Genomic DNA, 27,803 nt, shown 5'->3' with positions numbered 1-27,803 from the left:
TAGGAATGATTAAACTCACTTTGTATCTCATATTAAAAAATTAACACAAAGAACGAAGAAAATTTTAAAATGTAAAAATAGATAAACACTGATAATGTCCAAACTCTACACAATTGGAACACAAAGTAATTATTTTATTAAAATTACTTACTTATTTTAGAATTTATTATTACTTTTTATTTTAGAATTTTTTATAATTATTATTAAAAAAATTTAGCTTACACATGAATGTTCACTGTAAGGGCGGCCTTTGAGGCCCCGGCCCAACAAGTAAGTGGTTCTGGCCCAAAAGTCCCCAGACAATAAATTTGTAGAGAGTGGGTTACAGAGTTAGGACTAGACGAAGTGAACGTCAGTTAGACGTACACCATGCAACATGTTGAACGTGAGAATATTCAATCTATGTTTAATGGGATATCGATCCGAGGAGACGTATAAGTGCACCTCTTGCCCTATTTACAGACTACAAAGTTCTTTCACCTTTCTCTCTCTCTCTTTTTTCTTAATTTTCCGATCCCCTCTTCATGGGGATCTCCTTCTCTTATATAGCCTCCTTGAATTGATAAGGACCTTACACTTGTAAGCCATCTGGACCTTCACTTGAGTGTCTGTCCCATCGGACATCTCCCTTATCCTTCTGTGAGTTGCACTGGCCAATGTAGCACTGTTCGCCTGTCTTCTCCACATTAATGCGGCTGAAAAGGTAGCTTTCCTGCATTTAATGCGGTAGTTGTGGCTTCTCCCTAATGCCTTACATTTTCCTCTTTCCTGCTGCGTGAGGCTCACCCTCCTACCCACGTTCGCTTGGATGGGTTCTTCACTGTGAGGGGGACGCATATTGGGCCCATATTTGAGTGTCTGAGGAGGCATTCCTCCTCGGACGTCTTCTAGAACGAACCAGGCTCAATAGGGTTGGGCCAGAAGTCATTTGGGCCCCTATTCCCCGTTGGGTCATAGTTAGGCTTCGTGTGGGTCCCTAGGCCCACTGTTGATTTGGGAGTTTCACCCCTACATTCACCATGCCATGCATTGCAAGGGAATAATACTAGTTGCGAAAGAAAATTGTAAATTGAAAGTTAAGATAAAATTCTCACATAATTTTGTTTTGTTTAGTGTACAGCTTTTGGTGGTTTTATATTAATGTCTCTGAGTTTTACCAATTTGTTGAAATTCTCTGCACCATCTACAATTATGCTAATTAAGCTTGTATTAGTAACATGGTTTTAAAAATCGGACCGAACCAACTGGTCCGATCGGTTCAACTGGGAACCGACCTTCAATCTGGTCCAATTATGGGTAAAAATCGGGAAAATCTGGAAACCGGCTAGTTTTAATCGAAAAACCGAGAACCGACATGGTGGAATCGGTTAATGGCCGGTTGGGTTGAAAACCTAAACTACACCATTTTTTTTTTTTTTTACATTTTCCCTACCTAAAACTACATTGTTTTGTATAGAGGAACCTAAAAACTAAAATGTCTTAACCCTAAAATACAGTAAACGCCTGATTCACTCTCTCACACCTTTCTATCTCACTGTCTCTCGCTCTCACCTCACTCAAGCTCACGCCTCTCTTTGAATCTCTCTCACTCTCATTTTTTTTCTTTCTCACCCTCACGGCCTCTTAAGTCTGATTTGCTTCTCATCCTCATGGGTCATGGCCTTTGCTTCTAGGTTTTATTTTTCTTTGGTCTCGATCTCCCCGTCTTGGTCTCGCCCTCTGTGCTCTGCTTTCTGCTTTATCAGGTATTGAACATATTTTGATTATTTTCCTTTTTCCTTTACTTTTGATTGTTGATTCTCTTTCTTTCATTTGATCATTTTCTCAACCATTTTTTTTTTCCATTTCTCTCGGCTTCATCTCAGGTTCTTCGTTCATGTTCTTTGCCTTCAAATTTCCAATCAGTTCAGTGACTTCGCTGGTAACTTCTATCATTAACTTAATTATTCAATTTATTCTTTCAATTATTAGTTTAGCATAGCATTTTAGTTTATTTGTGATTTTGTGTATGTTGTGTTGATGGATTTATTTGTTGATAAAATGGTTGCTGCCAGTCTGAAATTGTTGAGTGAAATGGAGTACGCCTCTATACCATCTAATGAACATGCTTCTACAACCGAGTCTAATGCTAATTCTTCATCTGTGAGAGCGAAATGTGATCACACATGGGATCATGTAACTGGAGAGTTGAAAGACGGAAAAAAAAGTTATAGATGCATACATTGTGGGAAAATTTATAAATGAGAGAGCATCAATAGGATGAAAAGACATCTAGCTGGAATTAAAGGCGATGTGGTTGCATGTACAAGTGTACCCCATTAGAGGACTCACCAAAATTTGAAGATGTCCAAGAAGTTACTCCTAGAGGTAAGGGGTTAGGTAGTGGAAATAGAAGTGGTCCTAGTAGTTTGCCACCAAGATCCAATCTTGGCAAGAGAAAGGTTGGTGATATTGGTAATTACTTCACTCCTAGAACAACACCGGGAGCTCAACCTTCCATTAAAAGTGTGCTTGCTAACAAAGAAAATAAAAGGAGGGTTGGTATGGCTGTAGCAAGATGGATGTATGAAGCTTGCATTCCAACTAATGCTGTGAATTCTAGTTATTATTAACCTATGTTAAATGCTGTAGCTTCTTATGGTCCTGGATATAGAGGCCCAAATTATCATGCCCTTCGAGTGCCTTCGTTGAGAGAGGCAAAAAGAGAAGTCCAATTGATTGTTAATTCTCATCGTTCATATTGGATTGGCATTGGTTGTACAATAATGGTTGATGGGTGGACTAATACTAGGCACAGAACATTGATTAATTGGTCAATGTAGCTGCTAGAAGAATTCTGTGTGGAAAATATAGGAACATTAGTTGGTCACCTTGTGCAGCACATTGCCTGAACCTAATTTTAAAGGAGATTGAAAAGATGGATCATGTAAATAAACTTGCAAATCGTGCATCCAAGATCACAGCGTTCATCTATAACCATGTGGCTTTGCAAGCTTGGTTGAGGACTAGAAAAAACTGGACGAAAATTGTGCGTCCAGGGCCAACTACGTTTGCTACTACTTTCATTGCCTTAGGGAGCCTTAAGGAACATAAGCATGACTTACAAGCATTGGTGACTAGCAAATTTTATGTTGAATCAAGATATGCAAAAGATAAGAAAGCAAAGGCAGTTTTGAAAATCATTCTTGATAATCAATTTTGGAATGATTGTCATGTAATTGTGCATATTGTGTCACTGTTAATTTGTTTATTACGCATTGTTGATTCTAATGAAAAACCAGCTATGGGTTATGTATATGATGGCATGTATAGAGCAATTGATGGAATCAAAAAAAAAATTCAAGGACAAGAAGAGATTATGGGAGCCTTATGTTAATATTATCAAGGATCGTTGGGATACTTAATTCTATAGAGATTTTCATGCTACTGCTTATTGGTTGAATCTTGCATTCCAATATGACCCATCCACTCTTAATAAGAGGCTAGAGACACAATCTGCTTTGACAGATGTTATTGAATCAAAAGTTTCAGTCGGTCGAATGAAGTTGGTGGAGGAATTAAGGCTACTTCAAAAGCGTGAACAAACTTTTGGAACCCAACTTGCTCAAGAATCAGCCAAGACATCTCAGCCGAGTAAGATATTGTTTTAATTTTTTTGGTATAAGTATGGCTATGTTTATTGATTCATTGTATCTTTGTTTTGTGTTGTATATGGAACTTAGATGAGTGGTGGAAGTTGTTTGGATCTTGTGCTCCAACCTTACAAAAGTTTGTAGTTCGGATCCTTTGCCAAACAACTGCCTCTTCGGAATGTGAGTGGAATTGGAGTGTTTTTGAACAAATACATATCAAAAGAAGAAATAAATTAGAGCATCAATGACTTAATGATCTCGTGTATGTTCATTATAACTATCGATTGAAAGAAAGGTATATATTATATAATCTCTTTGTTTCAATCTTTTTCTTTTAATCTCACTGTGCACTGAATTTAAAAATGAATAATGGGTTTTTGTTATTCCATTAATTTTGCTTTTTGTGGGGAAATATGAGTGATTCACTAATTTGGTTAAGTGGATTCTTTGGGATTGTGAAATATAAGTGATTTGGTTACTTTCATCTTATGATATAGAGTCAAAAGGAAGAAGTTTAATTTTGATCTTATTGATTATGCAAGTATCGATAAAACTAAATTTTGGGCAGTGGAAGATAAGGAACCTCTATTTCTTAATCATGAGGAGATAGAGAATGCATTATATGAAACGGGAGCTTATCTAATCGAAGAAGGGTCTTCTAGCCATGTACAAGGAGGTTAGCTTATAACAATTCTTTGCCTAGTTACATATTTTAATTAGACTATTTATGATTTATGAGAAATGATTATTAGAATCGTTATTTCATTTATTTTTCTTTGGTTTTGGAATTTGTATAGATATGGACAATGAAGTGATTGACGATGATGATGACAGCAATTTGGAATCATTTGGTGATGAACTTGATGATAATGATAATTGATGATGCCGAAAAATCACCAGTGAGCCACACAGTCTTTGCACGCTTAAAACAATACCTGCACAATAAAAAGAGAAGACCTAACAGAGAGCACCGGTGTAGTGCCAGCCAGATACCCTCCAAATGTCAATTTAGAACTTCTTACAACTCTAGAGCGCCAGAGTTAGGGTGAATTATGCGTACCTTGGTTTGTGAGAGTTTTGGGGTTTTTATAGTAGTAAAGGGTTGATATCTATTCCTTGGTTTAGAAGTCCTTTCCTTGTAGGAATCCTTATGAACGTATTTTGCAGAATCCTTTCCTTGTAGGAGTCCTCTTGATTAGCATTGAACATGGGGCGCAAGATATTTCCTTATATGCGCATGCGTAGGGCCAAGTAAGGCCACGGCTGCATCATCATACTTATACGTAGTCTTCAGCTCCCTCACATCAACTTCCTATTTTATTAGCCACGATACTGCCGTCAGCTTTGGCGTAGAGCCGTAGACCTCCTATTGTCATTTCCAAGCTAGTGAAGCTGACAGGGTTATTTAAGACCGTCATTTTTCGTCTTATCCTGGGTAAGTACTAGTATTGCAAAATTATCCTTATTAGCTATCCCCTACTCCATAGCTTCATCGACTAAACCTGACGAGTTATGGAGTTTAGTTTTTTTTGTAATTTTTATTTATTTGATTTCATTTATTTAGGAATAAGGAAAAAGCATTTATGGGCAATTTCTCGAGCAGCCTTTATTAATTGCTTGAACACGTGGTGCATTCTCATTGGTTCTGCTTCTAGATGAGGGTGTCGTTTCGTCTTCCGTGCATTCTTCATTCTATATATATCTCAGTTCTCCCCCCATTCTTCCTATTTCATCGTCGAACTAGAGAGAGAACTTGTTACTCTGAGAACCTTGCTCCTGTCGTCTTACTACCTTTCGTTGAGACCGTCATTTCTTCAGAGACTATCTGCTTGGTAAGTCACCTCTTCCTTCTACCTTCCATTTTTGTTTGCTTGTTTTAGTTGATCATATAACTTTTTAATGAGTCCGTCAATTTAGGTACTTAGAATATCTCCGTCACTTGTAGGAAAAAATGTCTAGAGAAGCGATTAGTGAGCAGTCGTCAGTCCATGAAGGAGCAGGCTACGACGAGATCTACCAATCTACCAAACAGGTCATGAGCCTCAAGGAGGGCCATTCCTGGTCGTCAGAGAGAGAGATGTCAGCCTGTTCTCCTGACGAGGAATGGGAAAGTTACATAAAAGAGGGAGATGAGGAAAAGATAGGTGGGAGAGAAGTTAATGGTGAGGGAGAGGTTGAAGGTGACGAAGGAATGGAAGGTGATGGAGACGAGAATGACGTAGATGAGAGGGCCCCCGAGGTTGGGAGTTCCAAAAGTCTCAGGAGTGGGCACGCTCGTCCGTTTATCCTTCCTCAAATGTGGACCATCAATGATTTTTTACCAAAGATGATGACCAATATTTTTAAGAACTAGAGGGACCATTACCAAATCCCTGACCACATACCAATCTGTCTCCCTGGGAAGTATGAGAAGTGCTACTTAGGGAAGACTGGGGATGTTGGTATGTATGACACCATGTTCGTAGTGGGGCTAAGGTTGCCACAGACGGCATTACATCGTCAGTTGGCTAACTTCCTCAATCTATCCGTCAACCAGATTGCTCCTAATGCTTGGAGGATCTTCATAAGGGCGAAGATCTTGTGGGGTCGTTTAAGCGGATGGAACCGTTAGCTTTTGTTGGACAAGTTCTTCTAGTGCTACAGGCCCCAACACATCATCTCGTCATAAGGGATTTATCATTTTGCTACACTAAAAAAGCGCTAAGGTTTGTGTCAGACATGCCCGACTCCAACAAGAATTGGAAGGGCAGATACTTTTTTTGTCAAAAGGATGGACTGGGTATGCCGTCCTGAGGAGTGGGATACAATGCCTCATGGTTTTGACAATACTTGAGGCATTGTCAAGGATTCAGGTTTAATGCCGTCAGCTTTTGCTTTAACCTTTTAATTTACTCGTTAAGCGTTCTAATGTCATCATTTTCCTTTTTCAGCTAGTATCCATCCATCCATGACTAACGAGTAGGAAGCCTTCATTCAACAAGTTATTGAAATTCCATTCGAGCAGTGTAAATGTAGGGATTTGATCATCCTAGACACACTACACGCGTACTGTGGTGGTCCAAAGCCAACCCAGACAGCTTGTAGGCTAAACAGTTACGCCCATTGCCGTAAATATTTGTAAGTCTCTCCATCATTTTTTTAGCCATCAATTGATTTAATGCCTGTCATTTATCCTTTGCAGAAATGGAGGCCGCCAGGCTGAGGGTGCAGGTGCGAGCGGCTGCTACTAAGAAGAAAGAAGAAAAGAAAACGAAGGGGGATGGGGCGTCATCGTCAGCTCCAAAAGTTATCGGGAAGGGCGCTTCTAAGAGAAAAGCTAACGGGAAGGATGATCGTCCTCCTAAGAAGGCTTCTGTCACTGCTGGGGACAATTCCCTCAAAAAACCGACGCCCTCCAAGCCTAGCCACAGGGCAGGTAAGGGTCAGATGACGACATCAGGACCCGTCGCTTTGGGATCGGATCGTCGTCTCCTCATGCACAAGGACTACATCGTTGAGATGGTGGAGTCCATCATCAGGGACAAGGATATAGACCCTTGTGTTGAGCAAGGGATGGAGGAGTTAAGGGCGTCAGGCCTCTTCGATCTTGCGTGGGTACATTTTTGTCTTCACTTTATTGATTCACTTATTTTTATTGTTCAATGGCTAACGGCTGTTCTGCCTTGTAGACAATGGTTTGTATGAAAGCTTTGTAAGATAGGGGTGTCGCCAAAGAAGGGGTGATTGCCCATCTACATAAGCGCATAAAGATCCTAACGGACGAGGAGAAGCAATACAAGGGCGTCATTCGCACCCATAACCAGGAGGTAAAGGATATGACAGTTAAGCTTGAGGAGGAGGGTCGTCAGAGAAAGAAAGAGCAAGAAGCCAAGGAAATGGTAGATAAGGAGCTGACAACCCTTCTTGAGTAGGTGGAGACGGCTAGGGCTGACGCCGTAAACGAATACAAGGCCTCAGAGCCATTCATAGATTTCTGTGCCAGCTATTATGGTGAAGGGTTCGAGGACTGCCTTAAACAGGTCAAGTCCTTCTATCCTCGCCTAGATTTTTCAAAGGTCACCATAGACAAGCCCCTACCATCAACTTCTACTGGTGACGCTGTCCAAGAAGAAATTGACGACTCCATGGAGTCTAATCCAAAAGATGACAGCGTCGTCCTCGCCTAGCCAGCCACTAATGCTCCCGTTACTTCCCTGGTCTCGTCCACTGAGCCTGTGAACATTGAAGACCCTGTTGCCCAGGACACTCAAGAGAAGAATGATGAGAACCCTTCGAACCCTCCGGTCTTGTAGTTTTATATATTTATCGTACATTAATTCTATCTTTAAAACCCTATAAAGTGCCCTACTGCTTTTTGGGCTTTGTTTGTAAAGACTTCACTTTATTTATGTTATTTTAAATCTTGCTTTAGTATATATGTGTAGCTTTCTGTTTATACGTCTGTATGCATGCTAGAACGTTTTTGTACTTGGTAAACTAGGACGAACCCATCTATTTACTGGATTTTGAATAAACTTGTCCACCCAAGGATTTCATGGCCTTAAGACCCTCATGGCCCAGGCTTGTCTACTTGTGTGCTTAATTATGGACTTGTCCAGTTAATTTATGGACTTGACAGTATTTCGTTTTGATGGACTCGTCTTCTTGTCTCCTATTTATGAGTTCGTCTACTTGTGGATTTGATAAGTCTGTCCACATTAATTTAGATTTGCCCACTTTCGGACCAACTCATGAACCCGTCGGACTTTATGATGATAACTTATCTTTATGGGATAAGCTTGTCAATTCTATGGACATGATAGTGAATTCGTCCACTTTACAGACTAGTAATAATTCATCCTTCTGGAATGAACTCGTCCATTTTATGGACTTACTAATATACTTATCCACTTAATGGACTAATGAATTCGTCCACTTTATGGACTTGATATGAACTCGTCCACTTTAGGGACTTAATAATAGACTCATCCACTTTATGGACTTGATAATAAACTTGTCCAGGACTTAATAATAGACTCGTCCACTTTATGGACTTGGCAATAATTCGTCCACTCTATGGACTTGATAATAAACTCATCCATTTTATGGACTTGATAATAGACTCGTCCACCTTATGGACTTGGTAATAATTCATCCACTTTATGGACTTAATAATAGTCTCGTCCACTTTATGGACTTGGTAATATTTCGTAGAAAAACACATTAGTCATATCTGAATAAACTCCTCTTATTATGATAAACCATGCATTCGTAGAAAAATTGTTCTCTAAAGAAAAAGACCTGCTGCTTGGACTTAAAAAGTATTGTAGCGAAATTTAACTAAGGTAAGCTGAAAAAACTAAGGAGTGTAACTAAAATTAACTAAAGTAAACTAGAAAATGAAGAATGTTGTTTTCCACGCTATTAGCTCTACTGGTAGTACTTTCGTAGGTGCTCGGTGTTCCACGGATGGTGCAGCTTCCATCCATCTAGTGTCTCTAGATGGTAAGTGTCTTTCATCTACCATAACGTAATCCTATAAGGTCCTTCCCAGTTGGGGCCAAGCTTCCCTTGGGTAGGGTCTTTAGTGGAGCCCATTACTTTCCTCAAAATGAGATCTTTAACCTGAAAGTCTCTGTGTTTGACCCGGGAGTTGTAGTGCTTGGCCATGAGATCTTGGTATCGTGCAAGTCTTTGTTCTACTGTCGCCTTGACTTCGTCTAGTAGATCGAGCTACAGACTCACAGCCTCGTCGTTTTTGCTTTCATCGTGGTTGTCCACCCTGTAGCTTGTGAGCCCGACCTTGGCTGGAATGACTGCCTCGTTCCCGTATGTTAGCTGGAATGGAGTTTCTTTGGTAGGTATTCTTGCTGTTGCCCTATATGCCCATAGTATGCTCAACAACTCTTCTGGCCATATACCATTTGCCCCCTCGAGTCGAGTCTTGATGATTTTAAGTAAGGATCGGTTTGTGACTTTAACTTGTCCATTAGCTTGAGGATGGGCGGTAGAGGAGTAGTGGTTTTTAATCCCTAACTGCGAGCAAAAATCACAAAGAATTCGTTGTCGAATTGTTTCTCGTTGTCTGAGACTAGGACCCTAGGGATCCCATACCTATAAATGATGTATCTCCAGACGAAGCTCTGCACATTCTTCTCTGTAATGGTTGCCAAGGCTTCAACTTCTACCCATTTTGTGAAGTAGTCTATGCCTACTATAAGGAACTTCAACTGTCGCGCCGCTACCAGGAATGGTCCTATGATGTCTAATCCTTACTGAGCAAAAGGCCATGGGGCCTTCATTGGGGTCAACTCTTTGGACGACTGTCTGATGATGTTGTTAAACCTTTGATACTTGTCACAGGTTTTAACATAAGTTTGGGCATCCTTTTGCATGGTTGGCCAGTAATACGCGACTCGAATCAGTTTGTGTACTAACGATCCTGACCCCGAGTGGTTTTCGCAAATCCCTTCATGAACTTCTCTTATGTCGTAGTCTGCTTCCTCAGTGCCCAAACACCTTAGGTATGGGCAGGAGAAGCCTCTCTTGTACAAGACGTCCTTTATTAGAACGAATCGCGTTGCTTGAACTTTTAGCTTTCTTGTTGCTTCATTCCCGTCTGGCAGCACGCCACTTTTTAGGTAGGAGACTAATGGTGTGGTTCAGTTATTTTCAGAATCTATCTCCTGCACATCGTCGGAATCTATTAGTGGAGAATGCTGAACAGAGGAGAGTACATTGCCATGGATGGTCATATGTTTTTCTGAAGCGGCTTTAGCAAGGCGGTTGACTTGCTCATTTTCTCCTCTGGGGATTTGAAAAACCTTGGCCTGTAGGTCGTCCACCCTTCTCTTTACTTACTCTAGGTCTTTCTTCATCCTTTTACCCTTAAATTGGTAATCTTCGTTTACCTGGTTGGTGACGACCTAGGAGTCGCAATGAATGACCACACTTGTGGCCCTTGCTGCTTTGGCGAGATCAAGTCCTGCCACTAGAGTTTCGTACTCTGCTTCATTGTTTGTGGTGGGGAAGTCAAGGCGAACCATACATTCAATCCTGTCTCCTTCTGGAGAAAGAAGCACGATACTTGCCCCACCAGCCTATTCGTTAGACGATCCGTCTATATGTATGCTCCACTAAGGACACTCGTCTGCCCCCTTGCCTTCTCCGTTGGTGAATTCTGCTATGAAATTAACAATGACCTGTCCCTTGATGGTGGTACACGGGTGGTACTAAATGTCAAACTCACTTAACTCTATCGCCCACAGTGTCAATCGTCCGGTAGCTTCAGGGCTGCTCATCGCCCGTCGTAATGGTTTGTCGGTTAGAACGATCACCGTATCGGCTTGGAAGTATGGTTTGAGCTTGCGAGCTACCATTACTAAAGCGAAGGCGAGCTTCTCCATTGGCAGGTACCTTTCTTCTGCACCACGAAGTGCCCGGCTGGTGTAGTATTCGGGCTTTTGAACCTTGTCTTCTTCCCTGACTAAGGTCGCGCTAACAGCTGCAGGGGAGATGGCCAAATAAAGGAATAACACTTCCCCCGGTTGCGAAGGACTCAACAGTAGTGGGGAAGAGAAGTAGACCTTTAGATCCTCGAATGCCTACTGATACTCGGTCGTCCACTCAAAAAACTTTTTCAGTGTGCAGAAGAAGAGTAGACACTTATCTGTTGCCCTTAACATGAACTTGTTTAGGGCGACGACCTTGCCGTTTAAACTTTGCACTTCTTTTATGTTCTTTAGGGGGGCCATCTCTACTATGGCCCTAATCTTGTCGGGTTGGCCTCAATACCTCTCTGAGACACCATAAACCCTAAGAACTTTCCTACCATCACTCCGAAGGCACACTTGCATGGATTGAGCTTCATGTTGTAGGAGCGAAGGGTGTCAAACGTTTCTCTAAGATCCCCCAAGTGGTCTTCCTCCCTTTGGCTTTTCACCAACATGTCGTCAACATAGACCTGTATATTTCTCCCAATTTGCTGTGTGAACATCTTGTTCATGAGCCTTCGATACGTCACCCCCGCATTCTTCTGGCGCAGTTGTTCCTCTAAGTCATGATTTTGCTTGGTGAGGCGTTCCACTACTGCTGTGAGAGTTTGGACTTGCCTCTCTAGGGCAGTGGGTCACGATTTGTCGCCTTGATTGTTGGTGGTGGTTGCCATTGAACGAGTAAGTACCATGCAACTCTTTGTCTAGGAAGCGATATGGCTTATAAGTCACAATAGTTCCCCATAGACGATGCCAATTGATGATGCCAAAGAATCACCAGTGAGCCACACAGCCTTTGCATGCTCAAAACAATACCTACACAACAAAAAGAGAAGACCTAATAGAGAGCACCGATGTGGTGCCGGCCAGATACTCTCCGAAAGTCAAGTTAGAACTTCTCACAACTCTAGAGTGCCAAAGATAGGGTGAATTATGCGTACCTTGGTTTGTGAGGGTTTTGGGGTTTTTATAATAGTAAAGGATTGACATTTATTCCTTGGTTTAGAAGTCCTTTTCTTGTAGGAATCCTTATGTACGTATTTTGTGGAATCCTTTCCTTGTAGGAGTTCTCTTGATTAGCATTGAACGTGGGGCGCAAGATATTTCCTTATATGCGCATGCGTAGGGGCCAAGTAAGGCCACGACCGCATCATCAAACTGATACGTAGTCTTCAACTCCCTCACGTCAACTTCCTATTTCATTAGCCACGATACTGTCGTCAGCTTCAGCGTAGAACCGTAAACCTCCTATTGTCGTTTCCAAGCTAGTGAAGCTGACGGGGTTATTTAAGACCGTCGCTTTTTGCCTTATCATGGGTAAGTGCCAGTATTGCAAAATTATCCTTATCAATAATAATGCTATTCAAGTTGAAGATAAAGAATACGAGGATGAGAATGATGATAATGATAATGATGCTAGTGGTGGAGCATTTGGTTCACATGATGATATTGATTTCGATTTTCTTCATGACAAATGAGGCTTGTGTTATAAAATGAACCTTAAAACTTAGTAGTTGTTTGTTTGAAACTTTTTTGTTATTTGAATATAATGAACTTATTTATTTAGTTCTCTATTTGAAACTTATTTGCTTTTTGGATGTAATGAACTTATTTATTTAGTTCTCCACTATTTGGATGTAATGGACTTATTTATTTAGTTCTCCGTTTAAAACTTATTTGCTATTTGGATGTAATGAACTTATTTGCTATTTGCCATTTGGATGTAAATGTAATGAATAATGAACTTATTTATTTGGTTTTGTTGAAAGTTTATTATGTTAAGGATGATTGTTTTGTAATGTTATTACTTATTATGTTAAATTCTTTAAAAAGATGTTATATACTTTTATGTTTTTTAAGGAAACATATTTATTACTATTGGTTTGTTAGTTTTAGTATATTAAAAAATTATTAATTATTTATATAATTTAAATAAATAATAATTAAATTATTTATGATGACACTGGTTTGACCATCAATTGGACTTTGGTCCGACCAGAAAACCGGTAATTAGTTCATTTTCTAGTTCTTTCACCCTACCTGTCACGACCCAAATCCATAGAACATGAATTTAGATGCATGACTAACTTGCTAATCTTACATAACTCAATAAACATAATTAATTTAAACATAGTTCAATAAAACTCCAAATAAACAATGCTCTTAATAAATCTTTTACAATACTAAAATCCACAATTTAGAATAATCTCCAAAATACTATGAGATCTAAAGTGGAATAAAAATAACTAATAATCATTTAGGACTTCAAGTATTATTGACTTTGCCTAAAAACTCTCACGCTCCACCTTGCACCTTACGAAGCAATCCAAAGGTTCTGTTCCCCAACTAAACTTTAATCTGAAAACAGTAATTGATGGGGTAAGCCACACATCTAGTAAGTAATTATACAAAATACACAACAGGATAGAGTCAAGCAAAGCACGAGTATTTTGATTTTTCACAAACTCATTCAATGATATCAAAAATAATTATTCCAAAATATATAATGAATCACCTAATACATATGTAATCACATCTTAAAATCATTAGAAAAAACATACATATAATTGATCAGAGCATAGTGTCACATATACACATATCACATATTCTCACATACAATCCTGTGAGCGGATACCAATATCTAACCCCTGCTAGTGAGGGATCAACACTTATTCTCACATACAACCCTGTGAGCGGGCTTACACATATACCTGATCAATTCTAAAAACACTTATTTTGAGTCACATATTACAAAAGCAAAGTTTATACAAATAGAATAATTTCTTAATATTAACAATTATTCCAAATACAGAGGCATATCAAAGATCATAATATTGAATTGAACATAAATCAAAGGATGCTTGACTCTCTTAGGGAATGAGTAGGAACTAAGGAGTTTATTCAAGTATTTTAAAATTCTTGAGTAAATTTGGAAATTCAATTTGCTAAAAGAAACATTTTAAATACCATTTGGAGAATAGGAATATGACTTTGAAATCACTTGGTTTTACACAAATTTAAAGAACAAGAACCATTTTAGAAAACTTACATTGAAACTCAATTCTTTTTGGAAAATAGTTTAATTTAGAAATCATCTTTTAAATGAGATTCGGACATTCAAAATGTTATTTAAAATTCGAAATTTCTCTTTAAAACATTATTTAAAAGCCAATGTTTCTCTTTCAATGATGTAAAAATGCCTTTGATAAACTTTAGAAAACGTAGGCTTAAAAACATAACTTTTGAAAACATTTAGCTTCTAAGAACCTAATGGACAAAACTTGTGTATATTATGCATAATTACTTACAGCACTTGAATCATTCTGAAAGTCTAGCCGAAACACCCTCCAAAAAGTCTCAAAACACTCTTAAATAGAACCTATAATTAATTATGGAAATTAATATCCTCCACCAAAATATAAAGCTTATCGAATTATATAAACTAACTCACTTAGATTATTCTTTGTTGAACTAATTAATAACACCAATGCAAGGTATCACCCAAAAATGTTTTCTTGAATTTATCAAACTTTAGAGGCAGTAGCCAATATATTGTAAACTCATGATTTGATATATGCCCCAATGGAAAGTAAACCCTTATACATTATTAAACCCTTATACATTATTGAAGCTTTATAATCTTGACTTTTGTACTAGAATACAAGCTGTAGGGACCCTAGGATTTAATATATATATATATATATATATATATATATATATAACCCAAAGAAAACGTAAAAGCCATGTGCATAATCAAACTGTGTAACCCGTGGCTTTATTCTAGCAAGTTTTGTAATCCATGGCTTTATCTAGATAGCACACAATGGCTTTGTTCTTAAATGTAATCTGTGGCTTTATAATCCCAAAGTAAAAAAAATAAAAAAAACGTTAAGCCCATCTAATCTATATAACCACCAAGAAAATGTCAAAGCCGTGTTGTTCTTGAATTAGGATTTGCAATCTAATAATTAATATTAATATAACCCAAAGAAGAACGGAAAATCATCTACACGAAATTAAGATTTATAGTATAAACAATCCCCTTTTAAAGAATCTACCCATCACTACCGATTCCATGATAAGGTTCTAACTTTTTAATTCTTTGATTCTAACAAATGAGAAAACAGGTTCTAACTTTTTAATTCTTTGATTCTAACAAATGAGAAAACATACCTGGAATTCTTTGGTTGCCTCTTTAATTAACTCCAAGGAAAATACACCTCCTAACCTCCTTAGTGATGAATTCATTTCTATGAAAAACTCTAATTTATCTCTTCATCTACCTTATATTTGACGCATCGGAGATGTGGGCTGTAGTTTAAAACCTACTTAAACTTATCTCTTTAGTCTCCAAGAGGCCCATAAAATATTTTCCTTTTTTATTTATTTATTTCTTATTTTAATTGTTGCACTAAAACTTTAATTTTCTCACCTATTTTGTAGCACCACAAAATTGTCTACTCCCATCTTACCGTGCACACACATATTGTACCCCAACTCTATAATAATATGACAATGTATGGTGATAATCATAAAGACAAAATTAGGGTATTACATAGCCAGTTTTTAAAACCATGATTAGTAATGTTTATGTATAATTTAAAATTCCATATGTACATATTTTAGTGTTATTTACTTATTTATCATTATGAACACATAGGTCCATATTTATATTCTGAAATTCATAAAAATTTATATATTTCTATAACACATATAATTCCCATATTTGGTGGGGTGGAATATCCATGCAGTACCTAAGAATCTGGCCAATAAAATGAAATTATAACTACCACAAGTACAATATCCTGAAGTGACTGGAATTAATATATAAGGTTTGATTTTGCAGTTTTCGTGTAAGACTATAAGTATAGACGTGTAGGTAACAAAGTACGAACTTTCTACTTATTTCCAATGTCGTGGCCACCATTTTCAACCACAGGAAATTAAATTAATGTTTCTTAAGATCTCCAGCAGATTGCATGACCTTTCTATCCCTTTCTTCCTCTTTATCTAAATTCCCTTCCAAAACTTTCCATTACATACATACAAAGCTAGCTATCAATTTTTTTCAAGAAGTGAAACATCTCGATATATGATCCAAAAACACCAAAACACACACATGGATTATGTAAAGTACTCAATTGGAAACCCTGCTCTACTCTTATTCTTCCTCTTTGGGTTCTTTTATCTCTGTATTTGGTCCTCCTCTATCACAAATTCATTCAGTGTGTTCCAAAAGGAGTCTCTTTCTGCACTATCAAACACAGTAAGTTTCAACTTTCAAGCTTATTCCTTCATTGATTTCACAAACATGCATATGGGTTGTCTTAATTTTGTACAAAAGCCTCAAAATTCTTTTAATTCTTACAGTCCAACATTCATGTCCCTCAAGATGACCTTGAAGAAGCTTTATCCAAAGCTTCAATGGCAGACAAAACGGTCATTATCACTATCATGAACAAGGCCTATGCAGACCAAGATATCAATGCTGACACCACCATGCTTGACCTTTTTCTTGAGAGCTTTTGGCTAGGGGAGAACACTAGGCCACTGCTTGACAACCTTTTGATCGTGGCAATGGATCAGACGGCCTACGTTCGCTGCCTGTTTCGACGGTTGAACTGCTACATGTTGAAAACGGACGGTTCGGATTTTCGGGGAGAAAAAGTTTACATGTCCGAGGATTTCATCAAGATGATGTGGAGAAGAACTCTGTTTCTCATAGAAGTTCTTAAGCGTGGCTACAACTTCATTTTCACGGTACGTTACTATTTTTTTTTAGTTTAGTATTACATGCAGTAAATATTTAGAGTTATAAACACAGATAAAAAAACAAGGGTTTGGTTAACTGGATATGCACTTTAATTTTGTTTTAAATATACAATAAGAAATGGTAGTAAGTTTTAATTTTCACATTTTATTTAGTTAGTGAATGATATGACAATTTTTCATTAAAATAAAAAGATATTCTAATTAAAAAAGTAATGGAAGTAAACTAAACCCAAAAAACTATAACATACGTGATGTTACACAATACATTTACGCAATCAATCATTAAAAAAAAAAAAAAAGATTAAAACTATAGCTTAAAGACCCGATTTTTGATCAAATTATTTTTGAAACTACGTGTAATATACACTATTCTATAAACTATGGTTGAAAAAATGTACCATTGGCTTTATAATTACCTAAGATGTTTAGTCTCTTAGAGTAGAAGCTAGAAATTAATACTTTTGAAGTGAACTTAAAGTTTGCACTTGTAATAAAATTTATCGATTCCTTTCATGCATTCTCCTTAATTATTAAGGAAAAACAAAAGTGACACCATTAATTACATAGTTTTTAGTTGATAATGTCAATGGTTGGTTGGAATTTAAAAAATAATGATTGGAATATGATATAGGGATGTGAATACGGCTGTGATTGACTCTTTGGTTAGGAATATTAATTTAGGATACGTATCTCGAAATGTTTTTTTTTTTTAGTATTATTTGTTTCTTTCTAAGAAAGAGTTATATTTTATAAGAAATGAAAATATTAGGATATGATTCTATGGCAATAATTCATATAAAAATTAAAAATAAAATAAAATAAAAGTAGAACATCGATGTAACATGTATCATTTTTGCCAATAGTTTGTGATGTAAACGTGGGCATCTTAAGTTTTTTATTTTTTGACTCTTGGGAACAAGGAATACGTGGGCCTCTAAGTTTAAGCATTTCATGAAGCCAGTTGTCATGTGAAAATGATTTTAAATGGTTTTGTACTTTTGTTTCCTAGGATGGGGTTCATGCCATTTGGATTTTTCCGGTGTAATTTTTTGGTATGTCTAGAATTAGCAATAGACTAATTATATCCCAATATAATTCAATTAAAATTTGATTAGCCCACCTCAAAAAGGCTTAGTATTGGGTTAGCTTAGCCAAAACAACCTGTCTTTGACATTGGATCGGTTAAGTGTTCGATAGAGTGGCTAATATGGCCTTTGGGGGCAGGGCCGGCTCAATAACTTTGAGAGTTAGGCGAAAATTTTAAGTGGGATCTTTTTTATATTTAAATATTAATTAAATAATATTTATTTAAAATTTATTTTTTTACTTTCTGAGATGCAAAATTACTAATTGGTTGTGACAAATTTTCTAAAACCGTGACCACGTTATACTTTAAAGTATAAAACTATACAAATAAAAAATTTATTACATAGTTCAATAAATTAGTATCATGTAAAATAAATAAATAAATTAGTATCACTATAATACAATTGAATTAATATGATAACATCAAATTATTAGTTAGCGTGATAATTTATAATAACCCATAAGAGCATCTCCAACAAATGCTGTATCCGGGTTGGCTAGCTAAACTTTGGAGAATTTGGGCACTGTTCATGCTCCAACCGATTCGATATACATGGATTTTTTTTTGGCTCATGAACAGTAGCCCATCAAGTTTGATGGGCTACTGTTCATTCTTCAAATCCTTTTTTTAATTATAATAATTAAGTGTTGAATAAAAAAATGTTGGAAGATGTGTAGTTAGGGCTGTCCACTGGTCGAGTCGGGTCAGTTTTGGGCCCAACCCGGACTCAATCCACCGGGGTTGGGTGGAGGGGCAGAGGAACCCGGAACCGACCGCCGGAAAAATCGGTCGAGTCGGTTTTGGGTGAGGGTGAGCGTTGGTCGATTCGGTCAGTTGCTGAAATAAAAAAAAATCATCGAAATCTGAAGAAAAAAAAAAAAAAAAAAAAAAAAAAAAAAAAAAAAAAAGGTCGCCGGAATCTGGAAAATCTCTCCGGTATCTTCATTTTTTCTCGCTGGAATCTAAAATTTTTCACTAAAAATTGCTGGAATTGGTCGAATCTGGCTAAATCCCACTAGATCTAGTCGGATCTAGTTGAGATCTCACCAGATTTGGTCGAGATCTCGCCGGATCTGGCTTGATTTTGCAGGATTTGGCCAGATTTTTTATACAACTCCGGTCGGGTTCGGGTTGCTCGGGTTTTGGAGAAGCAAACCCGCCACTCGACCCACTGGTGTCAGTTCTTGAGAACGGAAACCCACCGCCGACCGATTGGACCTTCGGTTCGGGCCGAAATCGGATCGGCGTCAAGCGGTTTGGCTAGGTTGTCGGGCTCCGGTCAAGTCTGGACAATCCTATGTGTAGTTGTTAAAAAAGAATAAATAATGAATGAAGAAATAATATTTAAATGAGATAGAGAATGAGACAGAGAGTCTGTTGGAAAGTGTATTTGAAAAAGTAGGTAGATAAAGGTAAAAATTACTGTTCATTCTCCAAACAGTACAAAAAATTGATGATACTACTGGAGATGCTCTAAAGTAAAAGCTTGCATAAAAAAATATATATTAATTTGAGTGGGTATACATTGGGTGTGGGTGTGGCCTGTCTGGGTGGGTTACTGGGTTAGTAAGTGTGTAGGTGGTGTAGCTGTGTGGGTGGGGGCTAGCTAATGGCTATATGCGGAGATCTCTTGCACTTGCATGGTAGTTATGAAATTGTTTTCAACTTTTTTAGATTATAAAATATTATATACTCAACAGCCGAGTCTTATTAGCCTATCATAATGATAGTATCATTCTATCAAGTATCAAGTTGTGTGCGGTGTGCACTGTCACTGTAGGGTGTGACAGTGAGCTCATTGTTTTTTTCTCCTTTTTAATCTTCTGCAATTTAAGATAGATGAGACTTTTTAATGCATTTTATTAACTAATAAAATAATTAAAACTTTTTATTTTTGTAATTAAAATATATAAATAAATATATTATATATAATTTTTTTTTTTTTACAAGTGGGGACCTTCTTTTATTTGGAACTTAGACGATTGCATCAATTGTATTCATTGTTGAGTCGGCCCTATTTGAAAAGTCAATTCGGCTGTAAAATGTTTGACATTAGTTATTAAGTGGTTGATTTATGTTGTGGGTATTCGATCTTGATTGTCGGTAGTTGATTTTGGTCATTATATTTGTTTGTGATTAAAATAGAATAAATAAATAGTATCTAAATAGAATACCACAAAAGGAGAAAGTAAAGTGAAAAATAGACTAACAAAATAGTAAAAAAATCAGTTATTTAAAATAAATTAAAAAAAAAAAAAAAAAAAAAAAAAAACAAGACTTAGCTTAAACTTATAAAGAGGTTTATGTGAATGTTCTTGTTGGAATGTCTAAATTTAGGTTTATATGTTCAAAAAAAATTAAATAATAATAATTTAGGTTTGTGTGAATGTTCTTATTGAGTGTCTAAGTTTAGTATTCTCTAGGGCTTTACTTTTAACAAGATGGATTATTTGAGAAGAAAGCTTAGAAATTTCAGAGTCATCTAGGAGAGCAAAGGCATGTATATAAAACTATATAAGATAAAATGTTTGGTTTGTGTTTTAGTATATAGTATTATCTAAAATTTGATCATACATTCAACCGTGGAATGCTCAAAATTTCAAACAGGCAGCAACAAAAGTCCTGTACCTTAGGTCCCAATTAATTTCAACCATGTGGCTGAATTAATCAATGCATCACACCTTCTTAAAAGCTCAATCAAAGCAACTTATTCACAAAAATATACCTCATGAGAAACTAAAACAATAATACCAATAGGAAGAAAGATTAATCTAATAAACCTTGCAATTCAATCTCAAACAAGCAAACTCATACCTTGTAATGCATTTACATATTTATAAAATTTGGAAATGTGATAGAAATTTGACAACTACTAACTACTTTCACAGATTTAAATTACCAAAAAAAAGTTCAGGCAATCGAAATTAATACAAAACCCCCTATTGCTCTGGATCTTTAAAAAAAATGAAAAGTCTCGAAAAGCAAGCTATATTTCTATTCTTAACACATACAAAAACGAAAGAGGGCAAAGATGAAGAGGAACCCAGATCAAGAATCATAGTAATAGACACAAAAACATGAATAAATTAGGGAATTGAGGAAGGTTAGAAAGGTACCACCAGATATCTTCAATGATGTCGAAGGTGTAGACCTTGCCGAGGGAGGTGCCCCACACCGCACCTTGTTTGGGTTTGGACTAGTTGTCAAACCAGAAGGTCCAATCAGAAATTCGAAGCTTACTAATGAGTGATTGGAGGCCGAGAAAGTGATTGGAGGCCGAGAAAGTGGGGGAAAATGAAAACCTAACCCTAAAATGTCTCAGGTGAGGGTTGGGTTTTTTTTTTTTTTTTTTTTTTGGGTGGGAAGGGCTAGATTGAGTTTGGGTATATTGTTATTGGGTTAAATGAGCTTCAATGGGTTTTTAGTTAAAACCCAATTATCACTAGGTCTAATTGGGTTGATACCCATTTAACCCAATTAATAATTGGGTGAATTTGGGTTTAATTAGAGTGGGTGATTTTGGATGGGCAAATGGGTTTGGGCTTATTTTACCAGTCCTATAATAAAGAAATGTTATAAAGTTAATAGAAGTCATAAAATAAATAAAAAATAAAAAGTGACAACTTTTACTATTGAGAATTATGTGACAAGTCAAGTACTACCACTCGGCCTTTATCATACTATTTTCTACAACTATTATATATGGCCAATTATGAGTGGTGTAAAAATAGTGATGAGTTTATATGTAATTACCTAGCAGTCAGTTATAATTTACCATATAAAATAGTTATAATAAGGTGTACTATAAAAGCTGTGTTACTAGAATAATATGTGAGAAATTAATCAATACTAAGAACTTTGGAGTTTGGATTATGCATTATTGGTCAAATTCTGATACACACATCATTTTGCACACGCATCCGTGCACATGTAAATTTGAACTGAAATCGTGAGTGATAGTGACCAAAGCTTTCAAGGATTTTTATGACCTACAGCTTCACTTGATTTTAGAGTGAAACTTTCTGCATGACCACTAAAAGTGACAATTTAGCTATAGCTGGAATGCAGCTTTATAATTTCTTTCACATGTTAGATCTAAATATGAGCCGAAATGAGACAATGACTATACTCAGACAAGTCTCCATATTCAAGCATAAAAAACTGTAACGTGTCTTATCAAAAAAAAAAAAAAAAAACTGTAACGTGGGGACATTTAATTCTCAGACCATATGCTCAAAAGGTAATGTCTTTGGCTGAGATCATATACTATGCTAATTATTTGTGTTGCCCTCAATCATTGTACCAACCTTTTATACAATACATTCAAGAAAAAAAAAAAAAAAAAAAAAAAAAAAACCCCATTATATCATATTATTTCTTCAATTTGTTTTTGTGTTACATGGTCACCATGACGTACAAAGTCCACCATCCTATGATTAATAATCTACGTATTTTCAAAAAATAAAATAAAAAATAAAGTATTTGTTTTTTAGTGTATATATATATATATATATATATTTTTTCTTTTTCATTTGTTATCTAAATAATCAACTCATTCATCACAGTGATTAGACTTAATCAAGTTCAAGATATCGTTATTTAGACTCTATTTAACATTTTTATTTAAAATGGATTTTACATATTTCAATAAAGTAATATTATACATATAATAATAAATAAATGATGTTTGGTAACATTTTCAGGTTTTGATTTGCATTTTCACGAAAACTTATGTTGCATATTTTATTTTCTGAAGCAAAAAATGAGAACTCCAAATTTGAGGATTCTCATTTTTGTTTTCTCCTTTTTCTTTTCATTCTCCATTAAAAAACAATTTTCTCTCTCATTGTTTGTTATTTTTCTCTCATTTCCTTTTGAATTTTTTCTCTCCTCCCATGGGCTCTGCAATCATTGCCATTACTATCAATTGTGCATCCTAATAGTTCAGAGAGTTAAGTGCAATCGGTGTGATAGTTTAGGGTGAAAAACTATAATTTGCCAAATCTAACTCCAACATTAATCACTACCACCTCTACAATTCTATTTCATTCTTATTCCAAAGGGAAATCATCGTTACATCCTTTTGTATGACAATATTATTTTCCATTCTCATATAAATCCATGATTTTTCAATTTTTCACATATAAAACTCTTTTTAAAGATAAATCAAGGAGGATGAGGAGAATAAGAGAAGAGAAGAAAACAAAAACAGAGAAGGAAAAAAATGTAATTAGTTTAAACATTCATTATGATAATCAGTCACATGGGACATTAGCCACAAAAAATTAAAAAATTAAAACAAAAACAAGCAAACACTTGATTGATTATCTAATCAACTCGTGTGTTCATTATTTTTAGAGAAATGTTACATCCACAATATTTCAGAACACTTCACAATAAATTATAAGTGATAAGTTATTATTGGTTTTAATTTAAATTCACAACTTGAAAATTACTTTTTTATCCACCCATAAAAGTCAATAACAACTTTCCATTTAAGATTTAGGGATAATTACATTTTACCCACCTATGATTTGCCTCTAATTTGATGTGCCTACCCGTGGTTTAAATTTTGACACTTTACCCACCTATGATTCCCACCGTTACTGTGCCGTAACCCACCTCTCCCTCAGCCGTTACTCTAACACAGAATATTTAAAAAACAAAAATCCAAACAGATCAAAAAGTTAGGGTTTCTGTCTTCAGCCGTCACATTAAAAAAATAAAATGGGTATCTGTCTTCTTGTTTCCTTTGTATTTATCAATCAAAGCTCAGAGGACAAATGAAGATGAGGGTATTTTTCTATCTTCTTGTGTCCTTTGAATTTATCAATCAAATGGGTATCTGTCATATTTTTTCTCTCTTTTAATTTTATAATTAAAAAACATTTCTTAATGTTCTTCAACTTATTCTTCATTTTATAACTGGTTCTTTGAATTATTCATGTTCTTCTCCAAATTCTAACACAATCAACACCAAATTCTCAGCAAATCAAACCCATAAACCTAGTAAATAAACCAACTTAAATCAAGAAACCAATCACAACAAATCCAAAAAAACACAATCAAATCCAGATCAAACCCAGACCAACACAATCAAACCCAGATCCCACCACCACTGACCAACACAATCAAACCACCACCACCCCACCTCCCCGCCGACCAAACCAAAGATCCACCCCACCAATCAGTCACCAAACCCACCGATCAGTCAACAAACCAATGCCAACAAAGTAACCAAACCCACTACCACCATCGTTGATCAAAAAAGAGAGAGGAAAAGGGATTTCGCAATCATCAACGGACCAGGTGGAGGCCGAGATCGAGCTCCATTTTAGCCGAGACGGAGGCCGAGACTAGGATGGAGGCCAAGATCGAGCTCTATTCTCTCTAAACCACCGCCGACCCTCTTCCTGGATTTGCTCCAAACCGCCGAGACAAAGGCTGAAACCGAGACGAATGCGAGAACGAACGAAATCAAATGAACCCACAACCAAAACCACAAAAAAATGAAACCCATGAAGCAAGAACAGAGGAAAATGAAACCCATCACTGTGGTGGCCAATGTCCTCCTTAACTCCACCATCGGAGAGAGAAAGCAAAGAGATGAGAGAGAGAATGTTGTAGAAGAATAGGTGAGAGGAAAGAGACATGTAGAGAAGGAAAATATGATATTTATAGTGGTTGACTTAGGTTTGATTTTTCTGGGCATATATTCTCATAGAAGTTCTTAAACAATTAAAAACCCTAACTTTTTGATCTGTTTGGGTATTTTTTTTTTACATATTCTGTGTTAGAGTAACGGCTGAGGGAGAGGTGGGTTACGGCACAGTAACGGTGGGAATCACAGGTGGGTAAAGTGTCAAAATTTAAACCACGGATAGGCACATCAAATTAGAGACAAACCACAGGTAGGTAAGGTGTAATTATCCCTAAAATTTATTATGAAAGTGTTGTGAAATTATTGTGAACATAGTGTTTCTCTTATTTTTAAGGGTAATAACTAGTGCACATATATTATTACACACAAAGTACACACAGACACAATTTTGTACAAAACTCATTACTTGAAGTTACAATTTCAGTATGGAAATCAAGACGATTTCAATGTAAAATTGTGCATGTGTGCAATTCGTGGGAAACAAAGTGTGTGAAATAACGCCACTCTATTTTTATAAAAAAATTGGTCAAGTTAAAAATTAATAAACCCACATATATGGAATAATTTCTCTTATCCTCCACTAGAAAAAGACAAGCTCGTAAAAAGAGAGTTGAAATGTGTAACACATAGCCGATTGGGCTTTTTCTATAGAAGCCCATTGCGCTTTCTTTTGTAAACAAGTTAGGAAAAAGATGTGTAACACATAACTTAGCCGATTGGGCTTTTTTTTATATAAGGCTATTGGGCTTTCTTTTGTAACACATTAGGGCCTTTTTTTTTTTTTTTTTTTTTTTTGCCTCTTTACGGATTTGTTGTTTGTACCCTGTAATCTTTTAGATGGAGGGGAACCCATACTCCATGAGTGATACTTAGATAGTCCCAGGACTATCTTAAGTTTTTCTCATACTCCGTAGCCTTGTTTTTCTCTTTTCCACTACAAAAGAAAGTCTTTTGTATATTCAGGGGGAAAATGTGACTTGGCAAAAATAAATAAATCACATATTGTGTAATCAAAGTATTTACGTTCTCATATTCTCTATCTTCACTCCCCCCACCCCCCCCCCCCCCTATATCATGAAATTGCTCAAGATTAGTTTGTTAATTTCTAAGCCAAATAATAGATTGTTCAAATAGCTAGATGTTCAATTTAGTTCGTTCCGCTTAATTCATTTCATAGAGCACCATTTTATTAGCATTAGGTTGGATGGGAAAAATTATCTTATGAGACTCTGATGGAGCGCTTCTCTCGAAATATATGACTCTCACTGATATATGATAATGGGATCTACCAAATATGAGAGGAGTACTCCATTAGATGATATCATGATACTCTCTCCCTATTTTGGCCCATGTCTAACAAGAGGATATCTCATGAATTTGTATTATGAGACCATCCTCTCATTTCTAGCTCGTGAGATCCATAGATGTGGAACCCACACATCTTGTGCAAAAGAGGTCTTAAGAGACTATCTTATATGATACTTTTTTTCATGTCTAACCTCTTTTGATGAATTGACGATAAACAAAGGTTAAATATTGAACTTTCTAAACCAAATCAAGGCTTTGCTACGCCATAGGCCCATAAACATAATGCTCTTTTCTTTTCTCTCTGTTTTTTCTTTTCCCTCTTTATTTGTATGTTCTTAAACATTATACTATTCTTATATGGTTGAACTTTTTGTAACAGGATACAGATGTGATGTGGCTAAGGAATCCCCTTGTTAGGCTAAGTACAAATGAAACCAAGGATCTTCAAATTAGTACTGACAATTTTTTAGGTAATTCGCAATCTGAAAAACATCATATCAATACTGGCTTCTACTACATCCGATCAAATAATAAGACCATCAAATTATTAGAAAAATGGTATGCCATGAAAGACAACTCAACAGGGCAAAAAGAGCAAGATGTGTTATTAAACCTGATAAGAGGGGGGATAATTAGAGAATTAAATCTTAGTGTAAGGTTCTTAGACACCCTTTATTTTAGTGGGTTTTGCCAAGATAGCAAGGACCTAAGGGCAGTGGCTACAGTACACGCCAATTGTTGTAGAAGTATTAGTGCCAAGGTGAATGATCTAAAGGCCGTCCTTCGTGATTGGAAGCGATTCAAGAAGTACGCTTCTTATAAACGATTGGCTAATGTAACAGCAAATTTAGGGTGGTCATTACACTGGGGATGTTACAAATCATGGAAAGTAGCTAGTACGACAATGGGTTAATTAATGTATAGTTTGTTTTATTTGTGGCTTCAATTTTTCAAACTCATAAAGGGAATATTATCTATTTGATATACATAGATTGATACATGATTTGACTGTGGAGTGTTATATTTACTTTGGCACCATTTTGATCCACATTTTCGCCTCATATGATATCTTTTATCCCTTATTCTATTATGATGACTTTTGCGCTTAGTAAATTGGCATTTAGTGTTGGTAAATTATCCTGTATACGGTTTGACCAACGAAGTAAATACCGTAACAGAGGCCGTTTTGGTTAGTTTGAGAATCGAAATATTTTGATAACAATTAATACTAGTGTACTATTTAGGATTTATCGCTAATAATTATATATATACATATAATATAGTTATTTATGAATTTATATGTTTATTGGATAAAATAAGAATAACAATTTATTAAGAATATTTAAAATTATAATCTCTCTTTTTTTATTTTTAGATAAGCTTAGATATCATTGTTTATGAAAATGTATCAATATTAGCTCTTTAATAATATTTCATGGCAATGTGTTAGGTTTTTTTTTTTCCTTTCTTTTTTGTTTCATTTAAATATTTGTCTCGTCTGATAAAGTAGATGATTAGATTGGAAAGGTTACAGAGGGATGTTATGTACAAGCCCATTACAAGCAAGCTAGTAATATTCCTGAGTGTATTTGAGAAAAGTTTTTTTGCTTTTTGTTTAAAGTTTTATTTTATTTTTTTTCAAATACTCTAATTTTTAGTTTTTTTAAAAATAAGCTAGTATTACCATTGTACACTCTTAGTGCAATGGTCACTCTACAAGTATAAGTGCTTGTGGGTGTGGGGGATAAGAGCTGGGGTTCAAGTCTCCAAGAAAGAGTTTCACACACATATACACTTAGACTAAGATAAAATAGAATTTCTATCTTGTATCAAAATAAAAATAATAATAATAATAATAAAAAGCTAGTTTT

The 27,803-nt window shown here is 36.0% G+C and overlaps 1 protein-coding gene across 2 annotated transcripts in view; it reads left to right on the top strand.

Annotated features, from left to right (window-relative positions):
- Nucleotides 1-26,932, top strand: part of LOC126723271 (uncharacterized protein At1g28695-like) — an 81,638-nt gene extending 54,706 nt beyond the window's left edge. The window contains exons 1-3 of one of the 2 annotated variants that reach the window (XM_050426600.1): nt 16,017-16,370; nt 16,475-16,864; nt 26,312-26,932. In XM_050426600.1, the coding sequence (XP_050282557.1) occupies nt 16,197-16,370; nt 16,475-16,864; nt 26,312-26,845 (1,098 nt within the window). In that variant the 5' untranslated portion in view covers nt 16,017-16,196 and the 3' untranslated portion in view covers nt 26,846-26,932. Of the gene's footprint in view, nt 1-16,016; nt 16,371-16,474; nt 16,865-26,311 lie in introns of those variants that run through there. The other variant, XM_050426601.1, reaches the window with a different exon arrangement.
- Nucleotides 26,933-27,803: the final 871 nt, after the last annotated feature.

This window comes from Quercus robur, chromosome 4 (assembly GCF_932294415.1).
Source record: "Quercus robur chromosome 4, dhQueRobu3.1, whole genome shotgun sequence".
Classification (NCBI taxonomy): domain Eukaryota; kingdom Viridiplantae; phylum Streptophyta; class Magnoliopsida; order Fagales; family Fagaceae; genus Quercus; species Quercus robur.
Note: the sequence above shows the minus strand (reverse complement) of the source record. Positions and strands in the feature narration are given on the sequence as shown.